This window comes from Pelmatolapia mariae, linkage group LG2 (genome assembly GCF_036321145.2).
Source record: "Pelmatolapia mariae isolate MD_Pm_ZW linkage group LG2, Pm_UMD_F_2, whole genome shotgun sequence".
Lineage (NCBI taxonomy): Eukaryota > Metazoa > Chordata > Actinopteri > Cichliformes > Cichlidae > Pelmatolapia > Pelmatolapia mariae.
Window position 1 is genome coordinate 19,062,554 of NC_086228.1, and position 20,120 is coordinate 19,082,673.

At 37.3% G+C, this 20,120-nt stretch overlaps 3 protein-coding genes across 3 annotated transcripts; 2 read left to right on the plus strand and 1 right to left on the minus strand.

Moving 5' to 3' along the window:
• The first annotated feature begins 1,672 nt into the window (after positions 1-1,672).
• Positions 1,673-3,523, plus strand: LOC134633754 (uncharacterized). Its single transcript, XM_063482779.1, has 5 exons — positions 1,673-1,718; positions 1,885-2,208; positions 2,502-2,846; positions 3,250-3,293; positions 3,404-3,523. The coding sequence occupies exons 1-5, from the start codon at positions 1,673-1,675 to the stop codon at positions 3,521-3,523; spliced, it is 879 nt and encodes a 292-aa protein (XP_063338849.1).
• Positions 3,524-6,655: 3,132 nt separating this feature from the next.
• LOC134633761 (signal-regulatory protein beta-2-like) lies at positions 6,656-13,719 on the plus strand. The gene is made up of 6 exons (XM_065472110.1): positions 6,656-6,698; positions 6,818-7,147; positions 7,396-7,734; positions 7,833-7,958; positions 13,386-13,407; positions 13,503-13,719. Exons 1-6 carry the CDS (start codon positions 6,656-6,658, stop codon positions 13,717-13,719), a joined length of 1,077 nt encoding a protein of 358 aa, XP_065328182.1.
• A 2,852-nt stretch (positions 13,720-16,571) lies between these two features.
• Positions 16,572-18,510, minus strand: LOC134633764 (uncharacterized). Its single transcript, XM_063482806.1, has 6 exons — positions 18,468-18,510; positions 17,981-18,304; positions 17,370-17,744; positions 17,172-17,285; positions 16,792-16,847; positions 16,572-16,694 (listed from the first exon to the last, which is right to left on the minus strand). The coding sequence occupies exons 1-6, from the start codon at positions 18,508-18,510 to the stop codon at positions 16,572-16,574; spliced, it is 1,035 nt and encodes a 344-aa protein (XP_063338876.1).
• Positions 18,511-20,120: the final 1,610 nt, after the last annotated feature.

Below are 20,120 nucleotides of genomic sequence, written 5' to 3' on the forward strand. Positions count from 1 at the left end.
TGTTTAGTTTTGCTTTTGTGGTGGATTTTTGGATGACATGTATACCTATGTAACTATATACACTATCTGCACTGAACATATATATTTGAACTTTCACATAGAGTCTCACACACAAGACATTTTTCTTCACCATGGTTTATTAAGGTTGTACAATAACAGGGCAATTAATGCTGTTGAGCTCTCTTGAATAACTCACTCTCCAGCTCCAGTAACTAATTCCCCCCTAATACACACTCAACGTCTTTCATGCAGCACAACCAAAACAGTAACATTGTAACAGAGATACTGAACACATCACGATAAAATCACCTTAAGAATCATACAATATAACACACACACACACACACACACACACACACACACACACACACACACACACACACCTACACACACACACACACACACACATTATAAACCTACACTGGAGTGTTTTATATGTGATAGTCGTCATGTTAAGCATGTAACCTTTGTAGTTAGGTCAAGTGTTATGTACATGTTTAATATCAGATTATGCCACTTAGTGACTGCTTGTTTAATAATTAGATTTAATAATTAGGCTTAATGTGCAACTTTTGACCATGTTGTGGCCTACTATGAGAAAGCGAAGCAAAGGTTTAAACTAAGGGTGCCCCTCTGGGAAATGGCCTTGGCCCGTACTTTATCCTGCACCTGCTGTTTTTGGGTGCGTGGGAAAATTACCCAGCAGGAGGGGGTGGGGATACTGGTCCCTATATATTAGTGGACCAGAGGACACCCCAGCACTCTTTTTTCCTGCTGCTACTTTCTGTCCATCTCTGTGTTGCTCTGCTGTCTGTGCTTAAGGTTGTTGCTTTGCTTGCTTTCTGCTATGTATCGGCTTGCTATACTCTATGTGTTTTCCCTTTTTTATCCTCTGTATATTTAGTCCTCTGTTTTCTGCTGCCTGTTGTTGAACTGTCTGCTCATCTTTCTTCATGTTTCCCAAGTGTCAGGTTTTGCATTTAAGGTTTTTGTACTTTTCTTTATGCACCCAGTGTTTTTGGTTTAGCTTTTCCCAGTTTAGGTTTTGTTAGTTTAATCTTGGTCTCCTTTTGTTGTTGTTTTTTTCTATTTTTTGTGCAGCCAGAAATAAAGGCTCACTTTTGTTTATATTCAATTCAATCTCCATTGTCCGCAATTGGGTCTCCACTCACTCTCCATTCTCCACCATCTGCTGCAGCCGATGTGACACCTTATTGGCATTTCACTATGTGAAAGAGGTGAAATGATGGTATTAGATAAGACTTTAAACATCTCTCCTTGGTTTAATCACATTTGGCTCATATTGGATTATAAGTTCAAAGTTAAAATAATGACAAACTCAAAATGAAAGATTTTCATGTTACACTAAAACCCCACAGAGTGGTCTACTACAAAGCATGCTCAACAGTACTGGGTTTTTGATGGTTTAGTTGGCTCTGCAAAACTTGAATCAAAGAAAATGTGTTACCACAATAGTAATAAACAGTTTTGTGCTGTCACAGATTTTTAGTCTCTCCTTCTTTTCACACAATGCAGGACAATACCCGTGTGGCAGGAAATAGGCTTTGACTGTAAAGACTGCGATAACCAATCAGAAAGTGATGGTCTGGGTCGCATCATCTCCCTCTGTCACTGAAATATTGAAATGTTTTCAAGTAAAGACATTGCCATGATGACTCTGATTTGGGTAACACTTGTCTTTCTTCTTCACCAAGGAGGTGAGTTCTGTCTAATTATGATCTATTTTCTTTTTGTCATTTAGGAATCTGCAATGCACCTAGATGTGTAATGGTTAATGATGTTTTTTTGTGTCCAACTTGGTTACATTCTGGACTAATTTCCTATAGTGTTTCACATGTTTTGTTCTTTACATGTTTACTTCAGAAACGCTGGATCAAGTGACCACAGTTCAGCTTGGTGAACCTGTAACTTTGACATGTGTTTTACCTCCTGGTGATTTAAGCAGTAAAATTCACTGGTACAAGCAGAGAGCAGGGGAAACTCTCAAATTGATTGCGACACTGCGGCAAACTGCACATCCTCAGTATGGACAAGGGTTTAATGCCTCAAGATTGGAAGTAAAAGACAATAAGAACATCAGCAGTCTGACCATATTCAGGACAATCCCACAAGATGAAGGAATGTATCACTGTGCAGTCATGGAATGGAATGTGAATACTTGGAGTGCGACGTATTTGTTATTAAAAGGTAATTATGTGATTGCAGCCTTTTGGATTCACTGTAAATACTTAACCACCTAAAACAATGTAAAGGTAATAAATCTTAGTGAAAATAACTTTTTCACATGGTGGGAAAAATAACTGTAGATTATATATGAATTTAAAATGTCAAGTTTAAACATCATATTAGGTATTTTAATGTGTTTGCAAATTGATTCCACGTTTTCCTTTTAAAGAAACACCTTTATCATTTATTTTTCGATAAAATTTGAAATTGTGTTTGGAGGTAATTTTTAAACACTGTTTTTTATTATTACACAGGGAACACCCAGAGAAACGTTACTGTTCGTCAGTGGCCAACGGTATTAGATCCAGTCCGTGCAGGGGATTCTGTGTCTCTCAACTGTTCAGTCCTCTCAGACTCTGATAACAAGATGTGTCCTGGAGATCTCAATGTCCTCTGGTTCAGAGGACAAAACTCTCATCCAAATATCATCTATGTTGATGGAAAGAATCAAACTGAATGTAAGAAGCAATCAGACACTCAGAGGAGCTGTGTTTATCACTTCTCTAAGAAGGTCAGCTCCTCTGATGCTGGCACATACTACTGTGCTGTTGTCACATGTGGAACGATATTATTTGGAGATGGAACTCAACTGCAAATAGGTATGATTTCTAAAAAAACATATCATGACATAATGCGAGTATGTTTAATTAAAAGTGATTATTAATTCATTAAATAGGCATTACAAAATTTGATTTTATGCTCACTGTCATTTCATCATGAGGAGAAATAAAACATCATTTTTTTTAGTCATTTCTAACTTTGTTTTTCACTTTTATTGTCATTCCAGAAACCAACATTTGCTCTCTGATGGCCAGTATAGTTATTTTTCTGCTGTGCACTGTCTTCGTTCTCATTGTTACTGCTGTCCTCACTTATTCGATTAGAAAAAACAGCAGTAATCATTGCAAAGGTAACTTAAGTTACTCACAGTTCTCTATGAAAAACAAAAGTTAATTAATCTTACATTTGAATTAATTGTAATGTGTATGTTCTATAATCAAGCCACTGTCCTGCAGAAAAAATGCAGCGATCAGAAAAGACAAAAGGTAAAGTATTTAATGGTCGGATTATTTTCCTAAATCTTAAGTGATTTTTTAAGATTTTTTACATTTTGATATTTCTAATATTTTTATGTACCCTATTTCCCCACAATAAGGACACGTCTATGTTTTCTGCTGTTGTCTTTACAATGATGAAGGCTGACAGAGGGAAAATAGAGGATGCAAAGGCAGTTGAGAAGCAGATCTACATGGCCAAGGCTTTTGGATTGGATTAGTTCTAGTTACCCTCCTTATGAAATTATGTAGCGGATGTTTGTTTAGAGTTAATTGGTTTTTATATCTTATCTTTCTTTATAAATCATGTCGTCATGACACATGTCACTGCCTATCATAGCGGTGGGTTTAAATGTATTGAGATTAACTGCATTTTAATATAAATGTGCGCACATGTATATGCCTCAGGATAAGCCCTGACCTGCAACACTGCCAGTCTAGTCTGGTTGGGAACATTTATTGCTTTTCTTGGTTGTTTTTCTCTCTGTCCAACTTTCAAACATTTGAAAATTGTAGATTGTATTTTCTTGTTGTTTGTTTTTTTGTTTAACCAAGCTTCCTGTTGAGATTCTCATTGATATGAACTTTTTTTTTTTTTAAATGATCGGCTTACATTCATGCAGTTTTATTACATGGCTTAATTTGGTTTTATATTACTACTAACTGTACTTTAATGATCTGCTATAGAGCTAAAGATGGACAGGTAATTGCTGATGTATTCAACCAGAGGAACTACATGTCAGAGAAGGATACATAAATGTACAGCAATAAGTTGTTAAAAATAGCTTTATTCCATAGCTTTATTATTGTTGTATTCTTCTTGTATTAAAATGTCTTAAGAGTTTTCTTGTTATTGTGTTTGTCATCATTTATGAATATCTCAAAATTTTCAGTTCAACTCAAATTTGTTTAGCATCAAATCACCACAGCAGGGGTGTTGAACTCATTTTACATTGTGGGCTACATACAGCCCACTTTGAGTTTAAATGGACCGGAGCAGTGGAACTCGCTGTTCTGTCAGCATAAAGAAGTTACATATGTTAACTGTAACTCTTAATATTTAATTGCTTTGTGTATTATAAACCATTTATCCCCAAAAATAAAAAAAACAGAAAACAGAAAATGCAGAAGCAAAGCAAAGCAAAAGACAGCCAAGATCCAAAGCATTGAATGTCATTCAAGAAACCTGAGAACTATTCCTGAAGACAACTTAAATATCTAATAGAGTTCATCTAAGAGAGTTGTGTTGAAGTATAAGGGTGGTCATACCAATTGTCTTTCAAGCTTGTGAGAATTATACAAACTTAGTTTATGCCTTCTAAACTGTATTTCCATGAATGTTTGCACATCTTTTTAAAAAAACATTTTACTTATATCCCACTTTCCTAACAAATTCTAAAGAAATAAAGCTTGGCTAAAGACTTTAGCGCAATGTTGCATCTGAACTCAATCAATAGCCAGGCTATTTAAACACAGAGACACAACTAACCTGTCAGAACAAGACTCACTAAACACAACAGGGAGACCAGACAACCACAGGAGAGCACAGAGAGAATAGACAGAAACAGGAACATGCCTGGGGAGACATAACTCGCTTCCACAGGAGACAAAGCATAGCCACAAAAGGAAACTAACAATATCAAACAAGAAACTATGAACTGCAAATATACATAACAAACTCAGAGACACTAGGAAGAACTAAACTGAAGACCAGACTGTACAAAGCCTGAACCGAAATACAGTCAATCATGGATCCAAAACAAAACTCAAAACACTGTGTTGAAGACCCAGGACCACGACAGTGTCATGAGTGAGAGGTGACTCTCACTGTCACAAGAACAAGTCAGCCCAGATTTAACAGCTACATCGATGATGGATGAAGGTTGGCAGCACTTTCTCCATGCTTTTACCAACCACTGAAGCTGTTTACTCAGAACAGATCTCACTATGACCTTTCACCAGATATGACATGACATTTAAGTGAATTCACAAATCATGTGTTAAAAACATTCAGCATCAGAAATCTACTTCTGTTCATATCTGAAGTCATAAAATGTGACTGGAAACAACTAACTGTGCTCAGTATGGTTCCTTGAGACCTTATTTACACCCTTGCTTGAAGGCCCAAACACAGCGGTCTTTAGGTTTCCAGCAGTTCTTTCTCTTAAGTACATAAGATTTTTCTATCACTTTGGTGTTTGTATCTCAGTTGAATCAGAACTGTCAGGTGTTCTTGTCAGGTCACTGTGTTTTTCTGACACTGAGTGGTGCTCTGAAGTGAGTGTAGAGGATGGAGCGTGTGACCACAACTATCTTGTCAGATCTATATGCTGGTACATATGTTTCTTCCTGCTTAGGTGAATGACAAGCTGACTGGGTGGGTCTTCACTGATAATGTGGAGTTTGTAAATATGCTTTGCACAATGACAACATTCAATAAACAATGAAGTTGAAAACAATCTATTAATAATTTGATCATGTCCTGTGTAAACAGAATATAATATAGAGGGAAATAAAAACACTACAAAGCATTTCAGACTTGACTTAACTCCTAACTATCACTTAAATATTTAACCACTGCAGGATCAGATTATTTCTGTAGATGACCTGGAATTGTGCTGACAACTTAGCCAGAAATGGACAGCACTGATCTTATTGAGAAATAAATATGATTTTATAAGAGAATTCAAAATGTATGCTAATGTCTTCACTTTCAGATAAGGCAGTGCATGGAAACCCAGGTAAATATGAAACATGTCTGTGAAGGTTCTCAGTCATCCAGGTCATCGTAGTCAAAGGAACTGTAAATATGAAAACAGAACTTACAGAACCTAGTTTTACTGGCTAAATCATTCAGGAAGTGAATATGAAAGGAATCAGTGATTGAAAAAAGCTCAAAGATTTTCCAAGATAGGACTTAAACCCGCAAACATAACTACATTTTAAGATAATTATTATTATCATTGTTATTATTTTTAAGTTGAAAGAATCTAATGGATTCAAAAAAACTGTAATGAGTTGTTGCCAGTCATAGAACAAATAACCAATGAAATCATTTAGTTGGAAAACTTGCTGAAAGATGATGATAAGAGCAGAGAGCTGATGTTTTTGTTTTTTTTAGCAAAGATGAAAAACTTCAAGATGAGAATTAGAAAAAGGATTTAAATTGAAAAAAAGTGAGTGACTGGATAAAGAAGAGGTGACATACTCCTCAAAGACCTGGAAGGAACCAGTATGACAGGAAGTGCACTTCATAACCAGTCAGGTCCATCTGACAGTGTGACATAAAAGTCATAATACCTCCTACAGTCAGTGAAAAACCTACAATGTATATAAGAAAAGACATTCGCAAGATGATCGTGTTATGGGTTATACTGCTTGTTCTTCACCGAGGATGTAAGTATCTACTTATTCTGTGTAGGTTTTCTCATACGTGTATGTTGTTTGCGTGGTGGTTTTCCTTACGACTTACTCCTTTATATTTGTTTATGTGTATATGTTTTCTATGAAATTAGATACACTTGTTCCAGTAACTACAGTTCAACTTGGGGAGACTGTAACCATTCCATGTAATCTGCCAGCGATTGAGACCATTCGTAAAGAAGTCCATTGGTACAAGCAGAGTACCGGGGACACTCTGAAAGTAATTTGGACAATGAGGGAATCTGCAACACCCGAGTTTACACCTGAGTTTAATAACTCGAGATTGAAGGTCAATCACCATAAACATTTTACCAGCCTGACCATTTTGAAGACAAATCAAGAGGACGAGGGAATCTATCACTGTGGATTCACAGAGTGGCGTAAGAATACTGAGTGGACCGGGACGTATTTGCTGGTAAAAGGTAATAATGTGCTCTACCTTCATGGAGTTTTGCCACATGCTTCAGTCTGTAAAATTGTACAGTATGAATTTTAACAAAAGCTTGTTAATTGTGAAAAGCATGAGAAAAAACAGACTAAGTTAATATACTAATTCTAATGTATTTGAATTTAAATATAATTTGCCTCTATTTAATTTTAAAGACACATTTTATAGACACAGTACATCAATCCTTCAAAATGTGCTTCATTAACACATTTATATAAACAGGAAACACCCAGGGAACATCAAACTACACTTTTGTTAAGGAGAAAGTCCATCCAGGAGACTCTGTGACTCTTCAGTGTTCAGTCCTCTCCAACTCTAACAGAAAGACATGTCCAGGAGGTCACAATGTGTTCTGGTTCAGGGAAGCAAATCCATCTCATCCTAGCATCATATACACTGATGGAAACAGACATCATGAATGTAAGAAAAGATCTGAGACTCAGCAGAGTTGTGTTTATCGCTTGTCTAAGAACATCAGCTCCTCTGATTCTGGGACTTACTACTGTGCCGTGGCCACATGTGGAGAAATATTATTTGGAAATGCAACTAAACAACAAATGGGTATGATTTTAAAATATATATCATGTTAAAAATATTCTGTTAATAATATTATGTCAGTGTTAGTGTGTTTGAGAAACTTTCTTTTCTTGTTTTTGTAGCGCAAACAGCAGGTTTGGAATTTATTTCTTTGGTGATAGCAATAATCTTCTTGATAATTTCTGTGATTCTCAATATTATTTTCATCTGCTGGCGAACTCCAAGAGCAGCATGTAAACAATTTCAAAGTAAGTGTTGTTCACTAAATTAACAATTATAATAACGCTTTAGTTTTCCTCACGTTCAAAAAAATGTTTTTAGAAAGAATATTATTAATTTGTGTAAAATCAAGTATTTTTTGTATATATTAGTCTTGATTTTGCTTTGTATATATCACACTTTAATTTCCCACCAAATTAAACAGATCTTTGCAGGTTATATATTAATTCATCAATCTAAAATCAAACATTTTTGTTTAAATATTTTAAGTCTCAATATTAGTTGCTTATGTATATATACATCCCTTATTGACCTTTTCCACGTTACTGCCAACAGTTTAACTGCTGATTAAAACATTAATAAAAATCTATAAAAACAGATAATAATAACAATCCTCTTTTATCACTATTACGCACAGAAAAAAGCTCTTCACAGGAAAGACAAGATGACTTGAGGCAAACAGTGGACAGTAGTGTAAGTAATAAGACATAATAAGTAATAAGAAAATTGATTTAACTGATTTCCCACCCATTTATTTTATGGAACTAATGGTGTTTGTTGCATAGCCTGAAGGTGATTATCATCTGAACTACGCTGCACTGCATTTCTCTGGAAGCAAAGCTACAAGAGGAAAGAAGAGGAAGAATGAACTGGAAACTGAAGAAAGTGTGTATTCTCAAGTTAAATGCAGAATGTGAAAGTGTGTATGAAAAACTGTGGGTTGTCTTTGAGTACCAATCTCATTCACTGAAAATAAACTAATAAAGAACTTGTTTTTAATTTTACTGAAACCATGATGTATCACGTTGTTCTTTATATATTCTGTTACCCCTTGTTTTTGTATTAATTAATGTATGATTTTATGAATTTTCAAATCGAACCATATTAGATAGAACAATATTATTGTGATGGCATCACAACATTAATCGTTAGTAACTTCAGTCTACCTTAGCTTTCATACGCCTGCAACAAAGAACGTAAAGTTTCCATTCAGACCGTATTGTACAGCCATTTTAACGTCCCTGATCAGCTTGGATGAGGACAATGGAAAATTAAGATTCAAACACAAATAAGTAAACATGACCAGTGTTTGTCCCATTTCAGCCACCAAAAACTCTTTAATAAGTTCCCCATCAAAGGCTTGCTGATTTTTTTTATTCATTTACACACTGTCCACGTTTATAAAGTGCTCTACAAACACTGACATTACAACTAACAGGGGGATTTTCTTGCTTCAGTTCAGCTAGCCAAACAACAGACAATCACTCACTGCTAAGAGACTGAGCAAAAGTGGACAACATAGCCTTAAAAAAAAAATAATAATAATAAATATTGTTGCAGCCAGGGGTAGTGCAAAAGTGACCCCCTTACAGTGCGTTCACACCGAACGCGATAGGCGCGGGCGAAAACGCCCCAAACGCCCGTAATTTGAAGCGTGCACATTCGCACCTCAACGCGTGTCCAACAGAAATCCATCGCGCCTCAAAATTGCATCGTCTCACGCGCGTGAAACGGAAATGTGGGAGGGATGTGGGAGGAAGTTGTGCCAGACGGTATCTTTGCTAGATGGCAGCTGCCGAGCTAGCGCTTGAAGAGAGAGTCTCCCTTCTCTATTTACTGTGGAGAGCAGAGCAGCGGCGTTAAGGACGTCCTCGCCGTACCTGGTTCCAGTCCTCCAGAGGCGTGAGCAGTTTGATGAGTTTCACCACTTGCCCCGGGAGCTGCGCCTGGATGACGGCGATGACAGCGATATCACTGTCTTTCACTTGAAAGGTCTCATCAAATCCCGATTTAATTCGATTTATGCTGTTATCAGTGTTAGCAATGATAGCATGGCTGTGGTGTCTATCAGTGTATGCTCTCGGTGTTTGCTGATATCAAACTGGTATGAGGCCCACTGTTGGTAATCTTTGTAGTGATACTCACTCCTTTTTTTTTTTTATTTACACCTGGTTTAATTCTGGTATAGTTGAATATTTGTATATAATCCCTGCAGCTGTCAGACTCTATAACAGGGGTCACCAGCCTTTCTTAAAACTGAGAGCTAGATGAAATTGTGAAGTTTGGTTCATCTTTAGTTATATGATTCTATCTAGCATATTCTATCTTGATAAGCTGTCTTATCACAGGTTAATTTTTCAAAAATATTAACAATGATTTAAGCAAGGAAAGGGCTACATGTCAACATACAACTCTTTATTTCTATTAATGTCTTACTTCATTCCTACCTGACTGACATGTTGAGGGATTATGAGTGATAGGCTCACTGTAGTGGTAAAAGTTGCTACCAATCAAATTATGATATGTTAAAGTTAAAACAAAACACAACTGTTTTATATTATATCTAATATATATTATGTAATTATCCTTGTAATTACAAAATGTTTTATGTAAGATTTATGTTTTGTGATTTAAATCTGACATCACAAAAGTATTTTGGAATTTGAATAATGTATTTTGTAACTGCAGTACACATAATACTAATTTTGAACAACTTTGTCCAGGTCCCTTGCCACCGGGGACTCCTTCAGGACCATCGCGTTCAGTTTCAGAGTCGGTGTGTCCACGGTGTGCCAGATCACCCTCCAGGTAGCGACGGCCATCTGGGACTGTCTAGTGGACGACTTCATGGCTGTGCCTTCACCTGGAGACTGGCGGTCCATCACAGAGGGATTCCAGGAGCGCTGGAACTTCCCTCTCTGCTGTGGAGCTCTGGATGGGAAGCACTTCCAGACAAAGGCACCCCATATATCATATAGGAGACACACACATTGATATACACTAAATATTTATTTCATTTCTTTTTTTGTGGTGCCCAAATTTATGCACCTGCTTGATTTTGTTTAAACAATTATTGCACACTTTTTGTAATTCCAGTAAACTTCTTTTCACTTCTCAAATATCAATGTGTGTGTCTCCTGTATGATATTTAACTGACATTCTTTATTGTAACAACCAACGATTTATACAGGAAAATACTGACTATTATCAAGGTTGCCCAAACTTTTGCATCCCACTGTATTAGTATATTTTGTCATTAGTATAATATGAAATAAATTCTACATGTGTCAAGTCGTGTGCCAACATTTGCTGTGTAGTAGAACTGAGACATTAGTCATTATAAAAATTTATTTGAAATAATATTACAATTCTCAAACAGAAAAACATTAAACATAAATATATAAAATATAAGTATTTACAGAGAGACAGGAATAAAAAGGACCCAGCTGCTCTCCAGAGCAGGAACAAGGCTGAGGAGGAAATGCTTCATTGGAGACTGGCGTGGCCTGTCCCTCATCTGCCTCGGAGCCGTCCTCCTCTCTGGGCCTGTAAAACAGCACAAAACACAAAGAAATGAGAAGGCTGCTACTAGATTTTCATTTCAACATTGAAAAAACAAAAACAAAACACAGGATATAATCAGATTGGTTGTAGACATTTAGTAAAGTGATCACAAGGGAATCCCACCGAGTAAAAAGCTATCAGTGCGTACTGTACATCTGATGCTACAATTGCATACCTGTGGGTGCAGCAGCAGGAGCTCAGGGACTGGGGAGCCAGGAAGAGCAACAGGGGATGATCTGCTGAAGAATCAGTTGGTTCTATCAAGACAATATTAAATGTTAACAGGTTGAATACAATAATCATAGAGCAAGTATATACAGTGGTCCCTCTTTTATTGCAGCAGGGGTTGTCAGAATAACTAGCCCCTCGCCACGTACTTTATACACTTTTTCCCCACACACATGAACATTAGCCACAGTTCTCACAAGTTGATTCTCAAAGTGCAAACCTTTGTAGATTGCAAAACGTAAAAGTATTATTATGCCGTGTTTTGTCTTCATCTGCCTGACATTTTTGTGCGCCTTTTTCCCTCGCGGTGCAGGTGTCTATTTCCGAATGAGGGTCATAGTTATGGGTGTTTTTGTGCTGTTTTATCTATTGGATGTGATGGTTATCAAAACAAAACATGATAAATTTGACAAGCGCAGGAGACACGACACGGAGGAGATTTGTCAATCAGGCTGCAGAATGCAATGCTGTACTGTGCAAAAAAGAAAAAAGAAATCAGCGAAAAAGCGAGGCAGTGACGGATGAGCGGGACCACTGGGTGCTGTTTATTAATAAACAAAATATATTCCTATATGACAACATGCATAAAAGCAGAACGGTATTTGTACATCAGTGGGAAAATAGCGGTGGCTTGCTAGCTTTTGTGCGGCCTCCCCGGGTCAGTGAAAAATGTAAAAAGAGAAATGAATGAACTTACCAGGTTGCCCGATCTCTTCACATTTCTTCCTCCAAGCTCGGTCCTTTATATTCCTGTCTCAGTAGAAGTAGCAGCTGGCATCATACAGCTCTGGGTGATTAGCCACGGCAGTGATGAGTTTTTCCTCCATACTGAATGAAGAATGAGGGGCTTTGGCTGGATCTGCCCCTTTGACCTAGGTCACAGCCACGTCACCAGGCTCCTGATTGGTTGTCGCAGCGCGATTTGACGCTGGAGTTCAGATTTTCCAACTCGAGCGGTAGAGGCGAAACACGCGTATGCACAAAATGCAACACAAAAACTCACGCGCGTGTTTTTTTTCGCGAGTCAAACGTGCCAGACGCGGTACACTGACGCGCGTTTCACGAGTTTTGGCGTTTTCGCGACGCAAATCTGCTTCCGAATTTTCGCCGGACGCACAATCACGTGTCATCGCGCTCTTTCCATTGACTTTACATGTACACCTGACGCTCTGGCCACCTCTATCGCGTTCGGTGTGAACACACCGTTAGACTGTTTTTCTTTTTTTTTCTACTGAATTACCACTTCTGTCACTGGTTAGTTAACATAAGCTAATGTAAGTCTATTACCAGAAACTAACCAGCCAATCCAGTGATCTTACGTTCTGTGAGGGCACAAGATAGCACTAAACATAATCTAAAAACTTTAACCCCCTAAAGCGTTGTTTCCCTGGTCTTGACTTTTCAAAATGGGCTCTGTTGAGTCTGTGCTTCCACAGGCTCCGCTAGTTAAGGAACTTATTTCTCATGAAGAGCGAAAACAAGACAGAACATCTTCAACTGGTTTTTTACTCGCTAATGAGGGAGAGCTTGGTCAGAACCAGGCTGTGGAGCTAAACGCTCCTCACCTGTCTCCAAACCAAGTCCTTCAAAGAGCAGCTCTCCTCGCAGCTATTTATTGACAAACTGTTACAATACACAACACAAGCACCTCTCACCTTAAAACGCCCCAATAGTTCTAAAAGACAAGGCACTATGTGTATGTGTGTGCACGTGTATGCATGTCTATGCATGTGCAAGAACGTGTGTGTGTGTGTGTGTGTGTGTGTCATGGGAGTGCGTTTGTGTGACCTCCTGCTCACCAAAAGGTTCATTAAAGCAGGAAGCTTACAACACAAGAAACAGATCTTTCAGATAGGATGTATCTACAATAAAACCTCCCCCAGCACCAGAGTGGCTGGAGAGGTGGTCAGAGACAAAGGAATGTCTTTGATCACACAGCTTGAAACAATGTAGAAATGGTGAGCATAAACATGACAACATTTAACAATTCACTTTAACAGGTTCATTGAACGCAGCATGGATAAGATCTTGGAGAAGCTTGAGGCTGCCGTGAACACTCAGACAAAGACCTCTGAGCGAAAACTGGATGACATCTTGGAGAAGTTCACGGCGGTCGTGAGTTCTGAGAATTTGCTATTTGAGCGCAAGATTGATAACATCTCGGGCAAGCTCACGGCTCTCCAACGGGAGATTGAGAGACCAGTGTCGGACTGCTAGAACGGCTTTGAAATTCACATGAGTTTTTCTCGCTAAAGGAAAAACCACCATCATTTCATGCGGCTACCATTTCGGCACCAGCTGTGGTCTCAAGGCTGGAGCTGAACAAAACAAATTCTCACTGATAACAGACGGTGTTTAGACTGTTCCTCCCCTACGGAAGGCCACCTGGGTCGGCTGGAAGACTGTTTACTTAGCCTGGCAGGGCGAAGGACACTCTATCAGCTAACTCAGGACACACACATGCATACACATACACTGATACACACTCATCCCGCCTCCCTTTCCAAACGCCTTCGATGCTTGTTCCCTCCCGGGGCAGATGGCGGTTTGACTGGACCAGCGCAGACATGTTGCAGGACCGGATGCGCTGTCTACACTGCCTCTCTCTTAAACTTACCCACCCCTGTTGCCTGTCTTGTGTTTCAAAGTGTATTGACAGTCATGCGCTTTTTGTGCCTGAGTGTTTATTCTGTTCTCAAACTGTTCTCCCATTAGGAGCTCAGTCTGAGTGGAATTTTTTTTCTCTTCCTCTCACCTCATGTTATGTATTTTCATTGTTTTTTCCTATCAGCTCTCTGACATATCTTCCCAATGTGATGTTTGTGTAAAGTTTGGTCAGAAGGTTTCTTTGTAAGTGCGCATGCGCCATTAGCATGCTGCCTGCTGTAACCTATAATTTCCTTCGGGATTAATAAAGTATTCTGATTCTGATTCCCAACCACTGTGCCGCGACACATAGGTGTGCCGTGAGAAATGATCAGGTGTGGAAGATTATCTGGTTTCATCTTGACTGGTACTCTAAGCGACCGTTCAGGCAGAAATATTACATTCTCTTCCACTAGAGGGCAGTACAACTTATTATTCCCATTAAATGGGTTGCCAACTGCCAGTAAAACAGAAGAAGACGAAGAAGAAATTACTTAGTCATGCGACAAGGTAGCGCGCAATAGCAATAGACAAATATTTGAAAAGAAAAAGTAGTCAATTTAACCTGGGTCCTGGAGTAAAAATTCCGACCCAGATGAAGGCGCTAGTGTGAGTAGTGGTCAGAAGAAAGCAAAAATGTTATACTGGGGACAAACTGAGCTAATTCCACTATGCCTGGTGCACGGGGGGAAATTATCAAGATGCTTTTTGTAACATTTGTGTTTGGTATGTGTTGCGTGAAATATGTGCTGTCGCTCCAAAAGGTTGTGAAACACTGCTTTAAAGCTTAGCCTGTCACTGGCATCAGACAGGTGTTTTGTAACGGGTTTTTTTTCTTTCAAAATTTGTAACAGCTGTATAAAACAAGAATTCTGTGCTTTTCAGTGATATTAGGGTCATCAATTGCAGGAACACCGTCACAACAGTGTGATCAGTGCCACAGAAAACAGACTTTTTATCAGGCTTTAGGGTTATTTTTACCATGGTTTTTGTGTATAGTTTTTTTTAATGCTGTTTCCTGTGTTGGTTCTGTGTGATTTGTTATTTGGATGTGACACCCTGCCTGGGATTACCCTTATATCACTGAAAAAGCACAGAGTTGATGGTTTTAGGAGCCATTGGAATTTGTCAAATATGCCACTGATTCAAGGGTTGTGGTAATTTGACCTAAAAATTTGAATTAAAATGGGGTTAATGGGCTAAAAAACTGTCATAGATTTAACTCTGTCTCTGGATTTAAGAAATACATGTTTAGAGCAGGACAGGTGTAAATTAGCCTTTATACATATGGTGTTTCTTGTACACTTTAAAGGTGAGCTCACAGCAATTTCTTAGTGAAAGCGAAAACATTAGGGAGTCTTGTAAGTAGTGCTGAAAACTAACTGTGTTCTTGATGTTCTAACTAAAATCGTTTACAGTACTTTGAAGAGCATGAGACTGAACATGGTGACATAGGCTATCACGCATCTGTCAGGTAGCTCAAGCTGGGAAAAGCGCTATAAAGAGCATGGGAACTGAGAAGAAATTTGAGAGTTTTGTGAGAAAGGTAAGGACATAGAGCTAACCCCTTTAACCCCTGTAGGTATGCATTATTTGTTGGTTTGTTTATCAGCTGTTTGTATAGATATGACAAATGTTTTACTTAAAAGATAAAGTGCTGCTCCTGAGGTCCCTATGCACAGTTTATTTGATGGAAATTTGCCTCCTTTCTATGGAGATGTAGTAGTAAATCAACTGCAATATAACATATACCAGCCTGAGAAAAAATAGCATTATACTGATGTAATTTGCATATTAATGATTAAGAAACTGACTGCACAGCTCATTGCTAATCAGTGGTGCTAGTTTTGGTCATTATACAAATATATTGCTTATAAGGTTGGACAAACTTTATTTAGTGTCACTTTGACAGTGCAGTTATTTTGCAGTGTGTGATGTCTTGCCTGTTAGTGGTCTCCAGACTCTCCGCGCTGTTGATAAAAGGCTTGTTAGACCTTCAGTTAAAATTATATTCTATAATAATTACAGACAGTTTGGACAGTGCACTAAACTTTACTCACTTCACTTGGCCTCACATAGCTTTAAGCTTGTCACACTCTAATGAGCCCCACCGTAAACAAAAGCAGGAACTAAAGTTTGAATTAATAGGAACAAATATTGAACAGTTTGTTAAGCAACATACATTAATGTGGTAATTTTCACATCTTAATTAAGACCAAAATATGTAGTGCAATAACTTCTTTTAGTGAAGCCTGAAACTTTACTGGAATTACTGAAACAAGAAGTATAAGCCATATGGAACTGATTGCGGTTGTAAAACCTGATTTATTTGCATCATAAAACATTATCAAAGTTATCTACAGTGGAATAACCCACAACATGATTTTATTCACTTTGTAAGAGGGTTGGTTAACACATTCACATCAGCGCTTAACTTGAGAATAAACACATTCTTCAGTCTTCTGTTCTTTTTTATTGCTTCCTTTTGTAGGTTTCCTTCCAGGGAAATGTATTGCTGCATAGTTCAGATCCTGCTCACCTTCATTCTGTTTGAAATTAAAAGATCATAAAATATTGTAGCTGCTGCAGAGATTCATAGTAATGAATTAACAAAAAACAATACGAGTTAACATAATTACTTACAATATCATCCAGTGGTTGAGTCAAGTTGTCATTTCTTCCTTGTGAAGATGTGCTGTCTATTGGTAATGATGAACAAATACACATATATTATGAAATGTAGCAGATTTTTCATTACAATGCTCAATAATGCTCTAATAATAATTAAACCTGCTAGTTCATCAGTTTTAATTTAAAGTTTCAATAAATTTAAGATAATACATTTCTTTGATGAGTTTTTAACATTGTGCTCTTAAAATGCAAAGCTTTTGAAGGCACAAATATCAATATGGATCTCAAACTTGACACTTGTTTAATGAAACATAAATTAATGCAGAAAAAGCAGAAACTTGAGTTTTGACATTTGTTCTGTTGCTACATTTCACTCAATGAATGACACTTACCTTTAAATTTATTACATGCTAGTCTTGGTCTTCCGAAACAGATGAAAACAATATTTACAATCACTGAAATGACCAGGCAGGTTATTGCTATTACCAGGACAATAAGTTCCCAACCTGTTTCTTAAAAAAAACAAAAAAGTATGTCATTTCTTCGTGAAGAATATAAAAAAAAGGAGAAGAAGCCATGATGGCGTAAACATGTTATGCGCATTTGTACTTTTGTGTTACCAATTTGCAGTTGAGTTCCACCTCCAAATAATATCGTTCCACATGTGACAACAGCACAGTAGTATGTGCCAGTATCAGAGGAGCTGACCTTCTTAGAGAAGCGATAAACACAGCTCTGCTGAATGTCTGATTGCTTCTTACATTCAGTTTGATTTTTTCCATCAACATAGATGATATTTGGATGAGAGTTTTGTCCTCTGAACCAGAGGACATTGAGATCTCCAGGACACATCTTGTTATCAGAGTCTGAGAGGACTGAACAGTTGAGAGTCACAGAATCCCCTGCACGGACTGGATCTAATACCGTTGGCCACTGACGAACAGTAACATTTCTCTGGGTGTTCCCTGTGTAAAAATTAATGATAAAGAAGTATCTCAAAGAGAAAAAATTGAAATCCATTTGCAAACACATTAAAATACCTAATATGATGTTTAAACTTGATTTTTTAAATTCATATATAATACACAGTTATTTCCCCACCATGTGAAAAAATTATTTTCACTAAGATTTATTACCTTTACATTGTTTTAGGTGGTTGAGTATTTACAGTGAATCCAAAAGGCTGCAATCACATAATTACCTTTTAATAACAAATATGTCCCACTCCAAGTATTCACATTCCATTCCATGACTGCACAGTGATACATTCCTTCATCTTCTGGGATTGTCCTGAATATGGACAGAATGCTGATGTTCTTATTTTCTTTTACTTCCAATCTTGAGGCATTAAACCCTTTTCCATACTGAGGTTGTGCAGTTTGTCGCAGTGTCGCAATCAGTTTTAGAGTTTCCCCTGCTCTCTGCTTGTACCAGTGAATTTTACTGCTTAAATCACCAGGAGGTAAAACACATGTCAAAGTTACAGGTTCACCAAGCTGAACTGTGGTCACTTGATCCAGCGTATCTGCAGTGAGTTTAAACAAAACACATGAAAAACTGGGAAATTTGTCTAGAATATAAATAACTGGGACACACCAAAATCCTTATTAACCGTCACATGTTTACTTTGGTTGCAGATTGTGGCAAAAATAAATAAATAGTAGGTTATAAAGTTAGATAAAACTTACTTCCATGGTGAAGTAGAAGAAATGTTACCAATAACAGCATCATCGTGACAATGCCCTTACTAGGAAACTTGTTGATATTTCAGTGAATGAGGAGGATGATGTGATCAAGGTCAACATCTGATTGGTTATCACAGTCTTTACAGTCAACCTGCATTTCCTGGAATCGTCCTGCTTAGTGTGCAAAGTGTTGTCTCTATTCAAATGCATTTGTTAGTCTGTTTTATGCTAATCAAGACATTTTTTTCTTTGTAGTTCGGTAGACTGAAACAGACTTAGATAAACTAATGAAAAACAGATGAAACTTATAAACTTTGTTTATTTAGTAGTTTCTCCTGATGCTATAAGGAAGTCAAACTTTTCACTTATTCTTCTTTCCAAAAAAATTGCACATTCATCATTCCCATAGGAGGAAAACTAAAATTGTAGTTATGGTAAGTGCAAATCACATGATTAAATCACTCAACTGCTCCAACTACAAAACAATCTTTCATATATATTATGAATAAGGAAAATATCCTCTTTCACATGGAAGAAAGAAAAGCCTAAAAGCATGTGATTACACAAAACAGTCTGTTACCACTGCTGTACTAAGCATTATCTCTGATGGAAGTTTACTCGGGGCAGCAAAAACAAACAGTCCTTGGATATGTCAAACATGCTTTCTATTCTACACATTTCTGAGGGGCTGATTGAAATAGCAAAATGATGGTGATCAATATTCTAACTTTTCCTCTAGCACCACCATGGGGTTAAGAAGTGTGATTATGAGAAAAAATTGCTATAAATGATGTAATGAATGATCCACCGTCCAAAAACTGCACATTCAGATTTTGTTTTTTTAACAGGCTACGCCATCTCACTTTACGAGCTGCACTAGTTTAGCCTGGGGAATATACCACAAAACTTAATCAGCATACCTAGGTTAACTTTCTGTTGTGTGAATCCACTTACCCTAACATTGTCGATCACAATAAATGGTCAAACAATGCTGTTTGTCAACAGGCTTTCCCCTACACATTTAAACGAAAGAGGTGGTGTTGGCAGCATCTGACCAATCGAAGAGGGACATTTCACAAATTATGACTCTTCTTGCAGAGAAAATGATCCCTACAACAGAAATATTAGCAAATGGCACTTAAACATCAGTAAATATATATATATATATACATATATGTATATATATATATATATATATATATATATATATATATATATATATATATAGATATATATATATATATGTAATTAATCCTTAATCTCATGGTTAATCACGCTGATTGGTAAAATAAACATTTTAATTCCAGTTAATTTATTTATCACTGAGATTCCTCTACGTGCAGCTGTTGATATCTTAGGTGAAGACATTTACACTCTGAAACTTTAAATTGGATTTATTTGAACATTAAATGTTCCTGTCCCACAGCCTAATGAAGGCAACATAGAAATTGCTTCAGTTTGATGCAAATAAAAGTGAAAATAATTTGATTGATTGAACGGGTATTCTTGATGTGTTCTACCTTAGGTAGCACCAGAGTAAAAGAGAGCAAACTACAATCACATATAACAACATTTAAAGGCTTTCTATGTCATCAAATTAATATAATGACATTCCCAGGAAAAGGTGACCCACAGTTTGCACTTCATTTAGTGGTT